General features: G+C 51.6%; 2 protein-coding genes across 9 annotated transcripts in view; one reads left to right on the top strand and one right to left on the bottom strand.

The window, feature by feature from the left end:
* The window catches only part of SPMIP8 (sperm microtubule inner protein 8), a 7,229-nt gene extending 4,033 nt beyond the window's left edge, over positions 1-3,196 (bottom strand). For both annotated transcript variants that reach the window (XM_040498157.1, XM_040498158.1), the window contains exons 1-2: positions 3,141-3,196; positions 2,163-2,387 (exon numbers count right to left, since the gene is read on the bottom strand). In XM_040498157.1, coding sequence (XP_040354091.1) covers positions 2,163-2,385 — 223 coding nt within the window. In that variant the 5' untranslated portion in view covers positions 2,386-2,387; positions 3,141-3,196. The remainder of the gene's footprint in view (positions 1-2,162; positions 2,388-3,140) is intronic.
* Positions 1-15,530, top strand: part of CNGB1 (cyclic nucleotide gated channel subunit beta 1) — a 77,839-nt gene that overhangs the window by 1,973 nt on the left and 60,336 nt on the right. For 4 of the 7 annotated variants that reach the window (XM_040498155.1, XM_040498153.1, XM_040498154.1 and 1 more), the window contains exons 1-7: positions 8,093-8,202; positions 10,250-10,422; positions 12,475-12,532; positions 12,830-12,902; positions 13,735-13,855; positions 13,960-14,002; positions 14,202-14,238. In XM_040498155.1, the coding sequence (XP_040354089.1) occupies positions 10,258-10,422; positions 12,475-12,532; positions 12,830-12,902; positions 13,735-13,855; positions 13,960-14,002; positions 14,202-14,238 (497 nt within the window). In that variant the 5' untranslated portion in view covers positions 8,093-8,202; positions 10,250-10,257. Of the gene's footprint in view, positions 1-1,636; positions 1,742-7,577; positions 7,900-8,092; positions 8,203-9,975; positions 10,016-10,249; positions 10,423-12,474; positions 12,533-12,829; positions 12,903-13,734; positions 13,856-13,959; positions 14,003-14,201; positions 14,239-15,530 lie in introns of those variants that run through there. The other 3 variants (XM_040498150.1, XM_040498151.1, XM_040498152.1) reach the window with 3 other exon arrangements.

Genomic DNA, 15,530 nt, shown 5'->3' with positions numbered 1-15,530 from the left:
TTTTATTTTATTTTATTTTATTTTATTTTATTTTATTTTATTTTATTGTTTTTTTGTTTTTGTTTTTGTTTTTGTTTTTTGAGAGAGAAAGAGCATGTGGGGAAGGGCAGAGAGAGGGAGAAAGAGAATCCCAAGCAGGCTCCAGGCTGCAAGCACAGAGCTAGATGGGGCTCAAAGTCACGAAACTGTGAGATCATGACTTGAGCAGAAACGAAGAGTTGAACGCTCAACCAACACCCAGGTGCCCCCAAAAGGATTTTAAAGCTATGAGATATCTTTAGGGGTCATTTGGGACATTTAAATATAGACCACATATTATGTGTTAGGGAATTATTGTTAACTTTCCTAGATGTGATAATGGTATTGTGTCACAGAGGAGGCTGTTAGCAGTGGGAGCTGCTTGCTGAAGAGTGTGGGAGAGTGTGAGTGTGTGTGTGTGTTAGAGAGAGAAGAATCAAATATGGTAATACAGTACCCGAAGCAGGTGGAAGGCAACCGGTGTCCATAGTATTATCCTTCCAACTTTTCTCTATGTTTGAATACACTCATAGTAAAAAGTTAGGGAGCAGAAGTATATATATTTGTATTTGCATTAATAAACAATGGAAGGATACATTAGGAACTAGATGGACACCTGTAAATCAGCAGAGGTGGAAAGTGGAGGCGGCAAGGTGTTAAAACGTATATTATTACAGCATTTTGAATTTTGAAGCTGTGACTTGATTACTTTTATTAAAAGCATATACTTGCCATAAAATACATATCTAAATCAAGAGCGTTCCCTAAAAATGTAAATTGCTGGTTTCCAAGAGCCTTCCCACGCAGCAGTTAGTGGGAGCCCCGTGGCTGCTCCCTCATAGAGGGACAGGTTGGGGGACCCCACTTCACCTTCCATCCCTCCCTCCTCCCCACCTCCCCACCCACCTCTGGCATGTCCCATCTTGGTCCCTGCAGGGCTCTGCACGGGGCCTCTGGAGGTCTCCATGCAGTCTCTGACACCCTCACCCCACCTGTCACCTCAGCTGCAACCTGGGCCTCATTCCAGACTCCCTGCTCTTGCTCGGCACCCACTCTGTTACCAAATCCTGTTACTTTATCTCCTAAATACCTTCCGAAACCCTCTCCTGTGGCCAAGACACTGTCACTCCTTCCTGAAGACTGTGTTCCCTCCCGGTGTCTTAACACCCACCCCCCTTATCCACCTCTGGTCCCTCTGGGCTATCCTCCACCCCCTCCCCACCCCCAGAATGCTCAGACTTCTTTTCTGCTTCAGGTCTTCAGAGGTTCCTCTTTCTCTCCCAAGTCCAGACCCCTGAGCTTAGCAACAGGGCCCTTTCTGAGCTGTGCCCTTCTCCCCTCCCCAGCTCCTACTGTGATCACCAGCTTTACCCTTTGGCTCAACCAACCCCCCCCCCCAAGTTCACCCAACACCTCCTGCAGCTTTTCTTTTCCAGGTCCCTGTACATGCTGTTCCCTCTAGCTAGGACACCTTTGCTTCCCCGTTGCCGCAGCTCAGTGTCAGGCACCAAGCAAGTGCTTAATAAATGTGTGGAAACGAATGTGTATTCCTGCATCCATGCATGCATTCATGCATTCATTCATTCATTCATTCATTCATTCATTCATTCATTCACAGGCACCCCCACCTCCACACCCAAGCCGCTCAATGGATGAAGACTTACTCCTTGGGCCTATGTGGCCTTTTCACCCCAAAGACGCTCAGGTCCTCCTCCCATTCACGGTAAGCGTGAGGAGGCTGTTCCTCTTTCCAATCTGGAGAGCAGGTTGGGCAGAAGCTGTCATTATTGCTTTTATTATCACTCCTACTACTGCGACAACTGACTTCTGCACAGCTCTCTCTCTCTGAATAACAACCGCCACATTGTTGCGCACGTACTATGTGCCAGGCACTACGTTAAGTGCTTCTCTTGGCTTGTTTTAATCTCACGGTAACCTTGTGAGGCAGGCGGTTATCATCCCCATTTTCCTGATAGGGAAGCAGAGGCTCAGACCTAAGCAGAGCTGGGACTAGCCCTTTTAACGCTTTCATGTGCCACCGACGGCCTTGCCCTCTACCAGGGCTCTCCTTGAAACCCTCCACCCACTCCTTTCCCAAAGGCCCAGAAGGGCCGCGGACACCAGCGGCAGCCAGGTGGCCTGACCTTTGCGGCAGTAGGTGGTGGACCGGCAGTGCTCGTCCGAAAGACAGGCCCTGACAGAGTCCATGTCCATGCGGCGCAGGCTGGGCAGGGCCGGGTGGTACAGCTGTCGCTTCACGCCTGCCAGCTGGTTGCGCGTCCGCGCCACCGGCAGCGAGATGGCCGGGGACGCGTACACGTGGGTGGAGCCGTCCTTCCAGGGCACCAGGTCGACGATGCGGGCCATGGCTGGGGAGCAGAGACACCCCGACCAAACACTCTCCTGTGGGGTAGCGCGACCTTGGCCAGTGCGGATTTGTCTACTCGCCCAACGGTTATGGACGATGTACCCTCGGCTAGGAGCTCCCCATGTGGTGTCAGGGGCACCCGGACTCACGCACGCATGCGCAAACACACGACGTGCTCAGGGCTCTGACAGGTGAGCACAGGGTGTGTGTGGTTGGGAACGGTCTAAAAGAGGAGGCGTAAGAGTCTTCTATTCTTAAGTAATGATCAGGAAGAAGCAGCAGCAAGTGGGTTCAGAATTTAGCTCAGTCTGCCTCTGGGTAGCTAATTATGGACTTCTGGCCTTAGCTAAAGTGCCTGGCATTTACTCAAAATTCTACAGGGAGACATAGGAAAGTTTTAAATAAGGGGAGAGGCATGAACTACAAGAGATATGAACTACAAAAGCATTGCTGGTTGCTCAGTGCCTCCCTTTAAAGAGAGGCTATTCCCACAGCCTTTCGGTCATTTAAACGTTAGGAGAATATGTTGAGCCGGCTTGCTTTCTTCTTGACCCAGTTACAGGTGCGAGAGGGAGGTGGGCGGTAAGTGGGTAGGAGGGGCGAGGACCTTGGACCAGGGAGCAGGGAGAGGGCAAGGTGGCTGGCCTGAGGAAGCTGTCTCAGGGGGTAGGCCTGCATGGGGAGGATGGGGAATGGGGCGGGGAGAAGTGGGGGGGAAGGGACACACTGCTCCTCACCCACCGACAGTGGCTACCTTGTCTGCAGGGCACAGGCCCCAGATGCACAGGCCTATGAGGGTTTTCTGCTCTTCTGACTACTCAGTGGGGAGAAGAGGCAGGAAGATGGGCTGGCCTCAGAGCCTTATACAGTAGGAGCACAAAGGAACATTCTGCGGAAACAATGCCCACTGCAGCCTGATTGTGAGGACGCCTGCTCCTCGGCAACCCTGGCAACTGTAGGCTCTGAGGAGAGGAGCCAGCTAGCAAGGGTGCTGTGAACTGGCCCCCGCTTTCAGCTTTCCTGAAGGTTGCTGTCTCCCAAGCCTTAGCACAAGCCAGGCATGTTGAGAAATGTCCGAAAGGAAGTGGGCTCCCTGGAGGCAGCCATACCAGGGCTAGCCAGGGCAGGCTGTGTGATCCTGGACTAGTCGCTGTCTCTCTCTAGGTCTCAAGGCTCTGTGTTAGGCAAGACCCTAGGTCCTGCCATGCAGGGCGACTGTGGGCTCTCCTGGAAACCTGAGGGCACTGCCCTGCCTGCCTGCCAGCCCTTGGGTCTCCAAGGGTGGCGATTAGCAGTGGCCAGTATCCAGGGTCAGCACAAAGGGATCAGGGAGAGTGGTGGCCTCAGCAGGATAGGGATTAGCAGGTGATATTCTAGCCCTGGCCCACTGGAGTCCTGCAGCCTCCCTCCCTCCTTCCCAGGAAACAGAGGTCATGAGTGCCTAAGCCCAGCACCTGAAAGCCCCGGGGCCTGCCCACCATCCTGGTCACAACCATTGGTGATAGACCCCACATGTGAGGAAACCCTGGGGAGAGTCTGACTTGTTTGCCTGTATTGGCATATGCCCCACATACAACTGTCCAGGTGCTGAGAGTGACAGGTCCAGAGACCCCTCCTGTGAGGTTCACACAGGATTTGGCTCCCTACCTACTCCACCTCCAGGGCTCCATACAGCTCCCAGACAGCATCCCCCAAGCCCTACTCCTCAGAGAAGACTTTCCCGGAGTTGAGTCTACTCACCACCCCACCTCCAGTTTATTTTTCTTTTAACGTTATAAAATATAAAAAAATACAGAGAATGCATAAATATAGAATGTAACTAATAATTTATAAAGCGAGAGCTCGTGTACTATTATTCAGGTCAAGACAAGAGGTACTACTTTGCAAAACTGATTAGCAGTTTCTTAAAACATGAAACATAAAATTACCATATAACAGCAATTTTACCCCTAGGAATCTTCCCAAGAGAACTGAAAATATATAGGTCCAGGCAAAAACTTACATGCAAATGTTCACAGCAGCATTATTTCAAACAGCTAATAAGTGCAACAACCCAAGAGTCCATTGACTAGTGAGTAAATAAATTCCACCATGGAATACTCAAGAATTAAAAATTATTATTGTTTATTAAATTTTTTTTATTGTTTATTTATTTTTGAGAGAGAGAGAGAGAGAGATACAGAGCATGAGCAGGGAAGGGGCAGAGAGAGGGAGACACAGAATCTGAAGAAGGCTCCAGGCTCTGAGCTATCAGCACAGACACCGACACGGGTCTTGAACCTGTGAACCATGAGATCATGGCCTGCACCGAAGTCAGACGCTTAACCGACTCAGGGCCCCCCAAATTAAAAAAAAATTTAAGTTTATTTACTTATTTTGAGAGAGACAGAGACAGTGTGAGTGGGGGAGGGGCAGAGAGAGAGGCAGAGAGAGAGAACCCCAAACAGGCTGCATGCCACCAGCACAAAGCCCAATGCAGTGCTTGAACTCATGAAACCGTAAGATCATGACCTGAGCCGAAACCAAGACAGATGCTTAACCAACTGAGCCACTCAGGCACCCCGGAATACTCAAGAATTAAAAAGAAATGAGGTATTGATATATGCTCCCATGTGGAAGATCCTCAAAGACATTTTGCTAAATGAAAGAAGTCCAACAAAAAACCAGTCTGCTTGTTGTATGATCCATTTATATAAAATGTCCAAAAAAGGCCAATTTTAGGGGACAGAAAGCTGATTAGTGGCTGTCAGGAGCTGTGGCTGAGTATGGGGAGTGATTCCCATGAAGCATGAAGGGTCTCATTGGGACAACAACGGCAATGTTCTAGAACTGGATGGTGCAGGTTGCAAAGCTCAGTCAATTTACTAAAAATCATTGAGCTGTACAGTTAAAATGGGAAAATTTTATGGCTTATAAATTATACCTCAGTAAAGTTGTTTTAAAAAATTGATGCCAGCTAAAGAAAGCAAGAAATGATGCCAGCCCCTAGAAGCTTCCACCTGCTCCTCCCCAGTTCCAACCCCCTGCAAGAGGTAACCGCTCTCTGGCTGCATAACGTCACCACATGACTGCTGCTTTTCTTTTTCCTCTTACTACCTACGTGTGCAGCCATACACAAGACAGGCTCATTTTGCCCCTTTTGAACTTTGTATATACGGACATTGGGGTCTTTTGAGCCTGGCTTCTTTCCCTCCATACATATGTGCACATGAGGGTCATCCAAACTGGTGTGTGGCCAAAGTTTGCTCATGTTCGTCGCCCTAGAACCCCTTACTCTTCCCCCAGTCACATCTGGCTTTGCCCACTCCCCAGGGGCTCCGCTGCCTCCAGGTTGCTCAGCCCAGGGAGGAGGGCACAGACCAAGCCTCACTCATGCAGGGTCCCGTGCCATTACTCCTCCCCCAGCGCCTCACTCCCCTTGGCTTGCAGCATGCTCGCTTTCTGCTCTCCCATGTGCCAGAGGGCTCCAGGGGCCATCTTTGTCCCCTTCTCTTCTTTAGTTGCATTGAATTTCCCAGGGGTTCTGAATCTGGCTTGTGGCTTTACACAGCATGTAGAAGCTGAGCTCGTGAGTCCAACATTTCTTTTCTTTTTTTCATTTTTAAAGTTGATTTATTTATTTTGAGAGAGACAGAGACAGCATGAGCAGGGGAGGGTCAGAGAGAGGGAGAGAGAGAATCCCAAGCAGGCTCTGCACTGTCAGTGCTGAGCCTGACGTGGGGCTCCAACTCACTGACTGTGAGATCGTGACCTGAGCAGAAACCGAGAGTCAGATGTTTAACTGACCGAGCCACCCAGGTGGCCCTAACATTTCTATCTCCCCAAACTCCAGACACACACGCACAGCCCTCGCCAGCTACTGCACATTTCTACTTGGATGTCTCTCAGACATCTTACCAAAGTAAAGTTCATGATTTCCCCTCCCCTCCAAACTCTTCCTCCCACCTCCCAGCTCCAGGCTTCCTCTTTTGGGTAAGTGGCACCACCTGCCACCCAGTTGCCCGAGCTGCACCCTCAACACCTCCCTTTTCCTCCCCCTCCCCTTTCTCTCTGCCTCTGCCACCCACCAGCCCAAGCCGTGTCACCTCTGCATGGGCCTCCATCCAGCTAGAGGCGAGGGTGAATGTCACCGATCTCACCAGCCATTGCTTGGAGGCCGGGCAGAGTTGAAGAACTTGCTGTCCCCAGCCAGGGCCTGGCCAGAGGTGCTGTGGGAGGAGCCCTTATCCCCTGCAGCCTGGCATATTTATGGAGGACACACAGGGGCCACCTTGAGCTCCGTTATTGCTGTTGGCCCTCGCTGGCAGAAAGAACATCCTCCCATGCCAGCCACCTTGGGGAGTTGCATAACAGGGGCCATGCACGAGGCTCTGGGGAGGAGTGATCGCATGGGACTGTGTGTGAGTGAGGCTTGGTCTGTGGCTCCCTCCCTGGGCTGAGCAACCTGGAGGCAGCGGAGCCCCTGGGGAGTGGGCAAAGTCAGATGTACCTGGGAGAAGAGAAGGGGGTTCTAGGGCGAGGAAAATAAACAAACTTTGGCCATACACCAGTGTGGATGACCCTCATGTGCATATATATGGAGGGAAAGAAGCCAGGGGTCATCCGGTCATAGAATGATTTGTTGCTCTGCAGGCTCCTGACCAGTGCACATGCTCACTGCACATCAGCTGGACAGGTGGTGCCTGGCCCCTGTTCAAAATCATTATGGGCTTTCCTGGTCCGTCCACTAAAACCCAAAGTCCTTACCATGGTTTACGGGCCCTATGTGATCTGTCCTGGCTGACCTCGATCTCATCTCCCACCGCTCTTCGTTATACCCACTAACCCTCCGACCCCTCCCTGTTCCTTGGGTGCATCCAGGCTCATTCCAGCCTCAGGACTTTACCCTTGCAGTGTCTTCTGTCTGGAACACGGTCCATTCAGCTCTTGCTTTTCATGGCTTGGCCCAAATCTCCCCCTCTGGATGGAGGCCTGCCTGCCCTCCTCCCACTGACACACTCGTGTCTCTGCCCTGCTTGTGCACACTGCTGGGCACACAGGAGGAGCTCAGGAGATGGTGTGGGTGACCTAGTCCCCATCCCTTGCTGGCTACCCCTCTCCTCTACTCTCACCCAGTTCTTGTCATCTCGCTGAGCCCTTCTTCACTGGGCTGCCGTCCCTGTCTCCCTGAAGATCTCTGTCTCCCTGCTAGGGCCGGACCTCAGTTCGCGGGGCTAGCTCACACGCAGTCAGCCATCCCTCAGTCCTTGGATTCTTCCTAAAGGCCCAGCTCTGGGACCATGGCCCACCGGACAGAGCCCAAGGCAGGGGCTACTGAGGTCCTACCAAGCTGCAGAAGACTCTGGCCCAGAGAGACTCTGCCTGAGTCCTGGATCTGAAGCTGGAGGGCTGGGGTGTGCCTCCTGCCACTGCTGACTGACAGTTGACAAGCCTCTGCCACCTAGAGTCTCCCAGGATCACATGGGGACATCAAGTTGTTATTCTCCCACCGGCCACCCTGTGGCTTGGTCAAGGTATGTGGCAAACTGGGCCCCTGGAACCTGGGGAGGTCCCCTGGTGACTCATGGTGTCCCAAGCAGGTCCACATGGGGCTCCTTCCCTGGGACCTAGATCCCTGCTGGCCCCTAGAGGGTTACTGCTGGCTGCCTGGGCCTGGAGCTCCTGTCTTCCACCACCACCTCCCCACCCCTGTTCGGCCCCTGCTAATCCTTTGCACACGGCACCACTGCTGCCTATTAATCCCCCCTGTGTCTGAGAGACCGGCCGCAAGTGTCAGGGACAAGGCAATTCCTGGCTGGTGGTTGGCATCCGAGCAGGTAACTCGGGATGAGGTGGTAGCTGGGTGTGGGGCCTGGTAGGAACCCCCATGCTCTCCTTCTAGCAAGGCATCTAGACTTGGAGAATAGGGCAAGACAGGAAAACTGGGCTTCTCTCTCTGCCTGTGGGACTCAAACCTTAGTGAATCTTCAGAGGCAGCTTATGACATGCAGATTCCAGGTCCCGCAGAGGGTTTAGAGGGGCATAGGAACCTGTATTTTCCCTAGCTTTCCAGAAGATTCTGAAAAGCTGGTGATCCCAGCATCATAGTTACCCTGGGGTCTGAAGTCACCCTTCCTACCTTAGCCTCCCTTATCAATGTGGAATCAGCAGGGCCATGCAAATATTTCCATCCTGGAGGAAATGACTGGGTCTGAGGGAAGAAGAAAAATTGGGAGTGGGGAGAGCTTCCTTAATCATTTCCAGGAGGTTCAGACACAAACTGGGAAAAGGTTTGCAGGACTGGCCTGCAGAAGCCAACCCTGGGCAAATGTCAATAGCACCAGAGGTGGATGTGAGACACCTGGAGTCCAGTGGACCTGAATGTAACTTGGCTTGGCTGCTTACCGGCCGGGTCACTTTGGGCAAGTCTACTCCTCTCTCTGTGCCTCTGTTTCCTGAGCTACAAAGTGGTAACAATTATTTTCCTGAGGCTGGTGGCAGGCAGGGAGAACGAGGATGAATGTGATCAAGGGTGGAAGACACGTAGCTCAGTCTTGCCTCATGGGGCTGGCTGGGGCTGGCTGGGGTTGGGGGAATCCTCCATCCTAAACACATGGCCTTGGGCTCTACCAACCCTGGAAATCACTGTGTCTGTGTCCCCACCCAACAAGGAAATGGAAGGCCGGAGAGGTTCATGTCTGGCTCAGGTTCACCTTTTTGGAGGCTGAGTCAGGGATCTGATTTCCCACCCTGAGCTCTGCCCCTGTAGCACAGCCTCTCCCAGGACAGCTGGTGCTGAGGCCAGAGCGGGGGCAGAAGTTGGGGCTGTGAGCAGAGGGCAGGAGGCACAGCCAAGGGGCTGTGGGGAACGGGCACTAGGGCATGGATCCTGGGTCCTGTGCCTGTCCTTTTCAGCCTGGGGCCAGTGTCCTTGGCAGAGGAGGGACAGAGAAGCACTCTATCATGTTGGGCATCTCCCCAGAAGGGTCCTTTCAAGGGTGGGAGTTTGCACCTACTGCCCTGTGTGGTGCCCCTGGGCCAGGCCATCCTGCGGAATTTAGTCATAAGAGCGGAGGCCTCCCATTCCCAGAAGATAAATGTTGCCAGAAACTGTACCCATAGAAGGTAGGGCTGAAATATCACAGTAAATCTTGAAAAAGGGATTTAATTCTCATTTTATCTTAAAATTGTTTGAATCATGAAAACAGGTTAATTTTTATGTTAAAGCATTTTCTGTTCATATGCTATTCACAATGTAGTTTTAAAAATCCATGTTGGGATCATGCTGAATGTGATATTCTACAATTACTGTTCTTGCTTGACACCAAATAATAGCCATAGCCATTTGTTAAGTGCTCAGTGTGTGCCTGCCATGTTCTCACCAGTTTATTTTATCCTCACAATGATCTCCACGAGATAGGTACTGTAACATCCCCATTTTACAGACAAGCAAACTGAGGCACAGAGAGTTTAACTGATTTGTTCATTCCTGGAGTCCAGAGTATGTACATCTTTCCATATTAGTTCAAACTGATCCACCTTTTTTATGGCTCCATGGTATTCCATTATCAGATGTATTGTAATTTATTTAATATGCGTTCCTCTTATAGGTGAACATTTAGGAACTTTCTAATAACCAGATCCCTACAGGTAAATATTTGGGTGTTTTTCATCTTTTGCTATGACACTGTTGTGACCAAGCTCTTTATACACGTTTTTGGCCTTAGTATCTCTATCAGGTGAATACCTGGAGGAATAATTTGCAAAAATGTTTTTAAAGATGAATGAGAGAAAAGGGAAATGTGTGACCCACCTAAGTGGCGCCCAAATGGTGGGAGCAGCAGTGGACACTCTGGGGAGGCCTAAGGACTCTGTCTCCTACAGGCGTCAGGATGTGGAGCTGGGTCCAGAGGGTGCTGCCTCAGCCCCCAGGGACCCCTCAGAAGACAAAGATGGAGGAGGAGGAGGGGGCAGAACCAGAACCGGAGGCGGAGCTGGAACCAGAGCCGGCGCCTAAAACAGCTCTGAAGGAGGCCGAGCTAGGGGACGAATCCCTGGTAAGAGGCTGCAGCCATGCTGGCCTTATGGCTCCGGAATTCCCAGCTTGGGTCAGCTGCCCCCCCGGGGACCTTCTACGAGGGGACTCGAGCACATCCAAACTTGCCAGTTCTGCATCCCATCCGTTCAGGAGCCTGATGACAACTAGTTCAGAAGCTCAGTTAAAAAGATTTGATTTAGCATCTAATGGATGCCAGGCCTGTGCACTGTGCTAGAAGCGTAATGGTGAATAAGACGTTGCCCCTGGGGGTCAGCAGACAAGTACCAGCCAGGTCATTCTACCAGGAGACAGAGGTGATGAGAGAATTTGGGGAGCTCCAACACTGGATTCAGCTCTCCCCTCCCAGGAGGGCCAAATGAGTATATCAGACAGAAGTATGCGAGCTCAGAGGAGGGAGAGAATCATCTTAACTTTGGAGAGTGGAAGCTGGTGGGGTTTGCTCCTAGACACAGAGGGTGAGCCCACTTGTGACTGGAGATGGTGAGGCGGGGCGTGCCTCGTAGAGGAAGGGCTTGTCCTGGGCAGCACGGGGTATATACAGGAAACAGTGACCACCCAGGTAGAGAGTTTGTGTGCATATGTGTTTGCACGTGCACACATGTATGTACACATATGTGCATGCCCTGTGTCCTTAAGTGGTATGTCTGTGCATACATATGTATTAGCAAATTGTGTGCACACAAACACATGCACATATTTACATGTATTTGTATGCACACGTGTATGTCACATGCCTTGGTGTGTCTGTAGGGTGTGTGGGGCATGCTATAAGTGTATGAGTGTGTACATGTATATGTTTCTGAGTTTGTGAATGTATTCATGTGTTTGTGTATGCACGTTTGTGTTTCTGTGCATGCATGTGTGTATGAACATATTTGTATGTAGCTGCATGTTTGTATACATACATATTTTATACATCTGTGCATGCAGGCTCATGTGTGAGTGTTCAGATGCAGACCTTTGTATGTGTAGGCATACATGCATATGTGACTACACACACGTTTATTCATCTATGTGTGTATTTGATTGTGTGTTGATGTACATTTGAAATGATGTGTTTGTGAAATGTGTTTGTATGTCAGTGCATGTGTATGCGTGTAGATGCCCCTGCTTATGGAACTGAGCTTATATATATGTGCATGTATGTATACACAAGTATCTGTGTCTGTGTATATATGCAAATGTATGGGAGTGTGCATATGCATGTGTTTGTGTGTCTGTACACTTGCAGGCATTTGCATGTGTGCATGTCTGCATGCATGCACATGTATATATGAATATTTTGCATGTGCCTCTATGCACATGCATGTGTATTGGGGCATGTATACATACGCAAACGTATATGCACATGTGCTTTGTGTCTTGCATATACACGTGCATGTATGAGCAGATCCACTTATCTGTGCATGTGTATGCACACACCGCTGTGTTACTGCACGTGTACCTATTTGTGCTCATGCATGTATGCATCTAACTGCACATATATGGACATTTATGTGAGCTCATACATTTACATGTATAATGAGTGTGTGTGTGTGTGTATGTCTGTACACGCACATATTTGCACGCAGCACTAGGAGCTGCAGCTATAGAGGCAGATGAGAGGCAGATGGCAAATGCTGAACTGCTACCCAGCTGCTCCAGGGGAATGGCAGGTTTGGCCCCCCCAGGAGAGGGATAGCTGGTGGGGGGTCCTCTCCCCTCCCTCTCCCCTCCCTCTCCCCTTCAGTTTGCCTCAAGGCTTCATAACTGTCTCCAGTGTTCCTCTCTGTTCTCAGGCCACTGGAGTGGGGCAGCTTCCTGGGGGAGGTGATAGGCTTGGGGCTACCTTGGTAGGGGGGCACCTTGGATGTGGGACCCGTGGTGTTGTGAGGGAGGAAGTGTCCCAGGTAGAGGGTGAAGCTGCTGGGATTTACAGGGATGAATGTGAGAATAGAGCTGTTTGGTCCTGTGGGGTGAGGGGGTCCTTAGTGGGTGGGGTGAGGGCTGCCCCTACCTGAACCGGGCTGGTCTCCCTGAGGGCTTACGTGGTCCTGTTTGAACCTTCCAGCCACCGGAGGAGCCATTTGAGGGGGAGGAAGTGGCTACAGCTGAGCCAGGCCCTCAGGGTAAGTGCTGGAAGCCCAAGCTGGCAGGGCCAGCAGCAGGGAGGAGTATGTTCTCTCTCAGAGCTTTGCAGAGTTCATAGGCCGGCAGGCCCATTTCACAGATGAAGAAACTGAGGCTCAGAGAAGTTGAGGATCGGGCTCCTGGGGACTTTTTAGCTGAGCTGAGCTGGAACCCTGGCCTTCTGACTCCCTTGGGGTTCTCCTCTTTCCCCTACCTCTGACTTGACCTCCCTCACAGGGTAGACCTCCCTAGGTACTCTGAGGCTCCAGATCTAAGTATGGGGAATTCTTTTCCAGAAACCCAGGAGGCTGCCCCTACTCCACCCACATCCCTCCAAGCCCAGGTTGCTGTGGTTCCCGAAGTGAACAGGTACCACACCACCCTTCCCTCTCCTCGGGGCCAGCCCCCCCCCCCCCCCCCCCAAAAAAAAAAACCAGGGAGCCACTTGGGGGTGGGGACCAGCACTGTCTCAGGTCTCCACTCATTCGCTGGCAACTGCCCAGAACATCTTGGGAACTGGCTGAAGGGATCCTCAGGCAGAGGCAAGGATCTCCTGGGCCAAATGGGCAATGTGACCAAGAGAAACAGAGAATAGGGGCTGGAGCATTCTCAGTGCTTGGGAGAAATGCAGATCCAGTGTGGCCAGGGCTTCTGATTTTCCCAATGAAGCCAGAAATCCAGACTTTCATGTAAAATCTCCAAGTTGGCTCATTTTAGACCATCAGTGCTTATCCAAGTGAGCATATCTTTTGGGGGGTGGGGGGAGCAGCTAGCCTCAGGCAGTGAGTCTGTGACCCTCATATTTAGGCTGCCCAGTCTCAGCCACAAGGAAAACGCCCCACAGGAAATCCTCAACCCTTCTGACCCTTCTGGAGCACATGACGTATGCCTAGTGTAGGATGGGACCCCCTGGAGCCAGACTAAGCAGGAAGCAGGATACTAGAACTTGGCTGCTTTGGACCAAGTATCTGATGGGAGTGGGCTCAGGATGGTACTGTGCATACCTGCCTTGCCAAGGTTTGGTGTCTGCCATTTTCCAGAGTTGGATGCAAGCCTTGGGGGAAGGTGACATATCTGAAGCCTCACAGTGGGGAGATAGACATTTGGGATTCAACCCAAGTTCTTTAGGACACCAGACAGTGCCACTCGGATTAGGGAGGGGCCGGGGACCTGAGGGCAAACTCGGATCTTTGTCCCTCAGCACTCCCAGTGGCTGGGTGCTGACCTGGCTCAAGAGAGGCATGGAGAAAGTTGTCCCACAGCCGGTCCTCAGCAGCGGGCCAGCCCAGACCACTGCTGCTGGCTTGGAAGGCCCCACCCAGGTACTTGTTGGGGTGGGAGCTGAGGTGGTTTTGGTGGGGAAGGGCAGGGTGGGAGGCCATTGGGTCTGGGCTCTCTGCCCTCACGTGTCTGTCTGTCCTGGCAGGCAGGAGCACAGATCCCTGGGCAATGCAGCAATGGGAGCTCAGGTAAGGCCAGGAGGCAGGATGGCTTTTTTGGGGGTGGGACTAGCGGAGCTCGGGCTGGATCTTGCCCCTGTGGAGAGCTCACAGGCTGGGAACTCTCATCTGCCTGGCTCTGGATTCCAACCCTGGTTTGAGTGAGCCTGACCAGGAGACGGGGTCTGGGCAGGTCTCTTGCTGCTGACCACCTTCCTTTCTTCTGCAGATGGACTCGATGTGGCCCCTGGGACCCAGGACACTGGGTAAGTCCCCATCCCTGAGCAATGGTTTGGCCCCTGAACCTCATCTATAGTGTGTGTGGTTGGGGGAGCCGTGTGCCCAGACCTGAGGACCTTGTGTTCAGGACCACATCACCTCAGTGTGTGACCTTGAACTTGCCTCTCATCTCTTCCAGACCTCACTTTTCTCATTCTTAAAATGGAGCCAAAGGGCCCTGTGCTTCCCATGGTTTTTTGTGCTGATTTCTGGGAGATGCTCTGGTGGGAGGCCATGGGGAGAAGTCATGGATGAGTTCCTCATAGATGGGCTCGTGTATGTGGGCATTGTATGGAGCCCAGGGGCAGGGCTGGGACCACTGTGGGGGACATAGGGGTACCTAGGTTGGCCTCACAGTCGGCAATAGCTTTGTACTTCTCAGACTTGACCAAGGTGGGTGGCTGTCTTGTTATTAAGGATGGGTGAGGAGGCAAACAGGGGAGGCCATGTCCTTCTCTAAGAGGGCCCCGGTCAGCTCCCATTGCCTCTGTCTGGCAGGAGTGCAGGCCCAGTGTGACCAGATTCTCCAGTTTTTTAGGAGAAGCTAGAAATTTAGGGTTTTATGGAATACTTAAATTTTAGATGTTGCCAACTAACTGAAAAGTTTTCAGAATACTATGGGCCCCTCGGATAAGCCTGGAACCTCCAGTTTGCAATCTCTGCTGGGGACCCGGAGTCATGTATTCACCTTCATTCACCCCATTCGTTCATTCCTTCCCTTGTTCATTTGTTAGACTGCTTGCTTCTTGAGTGCAGGGACTTTTGTCTGGTCACTGCTGAACCCTGGTGCCTGGCACAGGGCCTGCCATAAGGAGGGGACTCAGCATGGAGGGGATGAATGAATGAATGTATGTGATTGCACTCATTCATTCATTCATTCATTGTTCCAGTCACTGTGGTCTATTTCTTTTTGTCCCCTGGAGGCTGCCCAGATCAGGGGTCCCCAGGGGCCACTCGGCTGACTCATGAGACCAGTAAAGCAATTTAGGATGAAGTCCCCCAGAGGACTTGCCAGCTTTCTTTTGGGGCCATACCTGAGGGGATGGGATCCCCTGGGAACGTGGGTTCCCCCTGAAGAGGGAGGGGCTGCCTGGAGGCCAGATGGATCTGGGACCCATTTGCCCCAGGGCTAGCTATATAATTTGCGGGGCCCAATGCAAAATGAAAATGCAGGACTCCTTTAAAAAAATCACTAAGAGTTTAAGATTGTGACAACCGCATGAATATCAAAAGTGGGCCCTTATAAGTATGGGGCCCTGTGTGACTGCACTGCTCACAG

The sequence above is a fragment of the Herpailurus yagouaroundi genome, unplaced genomic scaffold, assembly GCF_014898765.1.
Source record: "Herpailurus yagouaroundi ecotype Mexico unplaced genomic scaffold, PumYag 190, whole genome shotgun sequence".
Lineage (NCBI taxonomy): Eukaryota > Metazoa > Chordata > Mammalia > Carnivora > Felidae > Herpailurus > Herpailurus yagouaroundi.
This window is presented reverse-complemented; position numbering and strand designations above follow the sequence as displayed.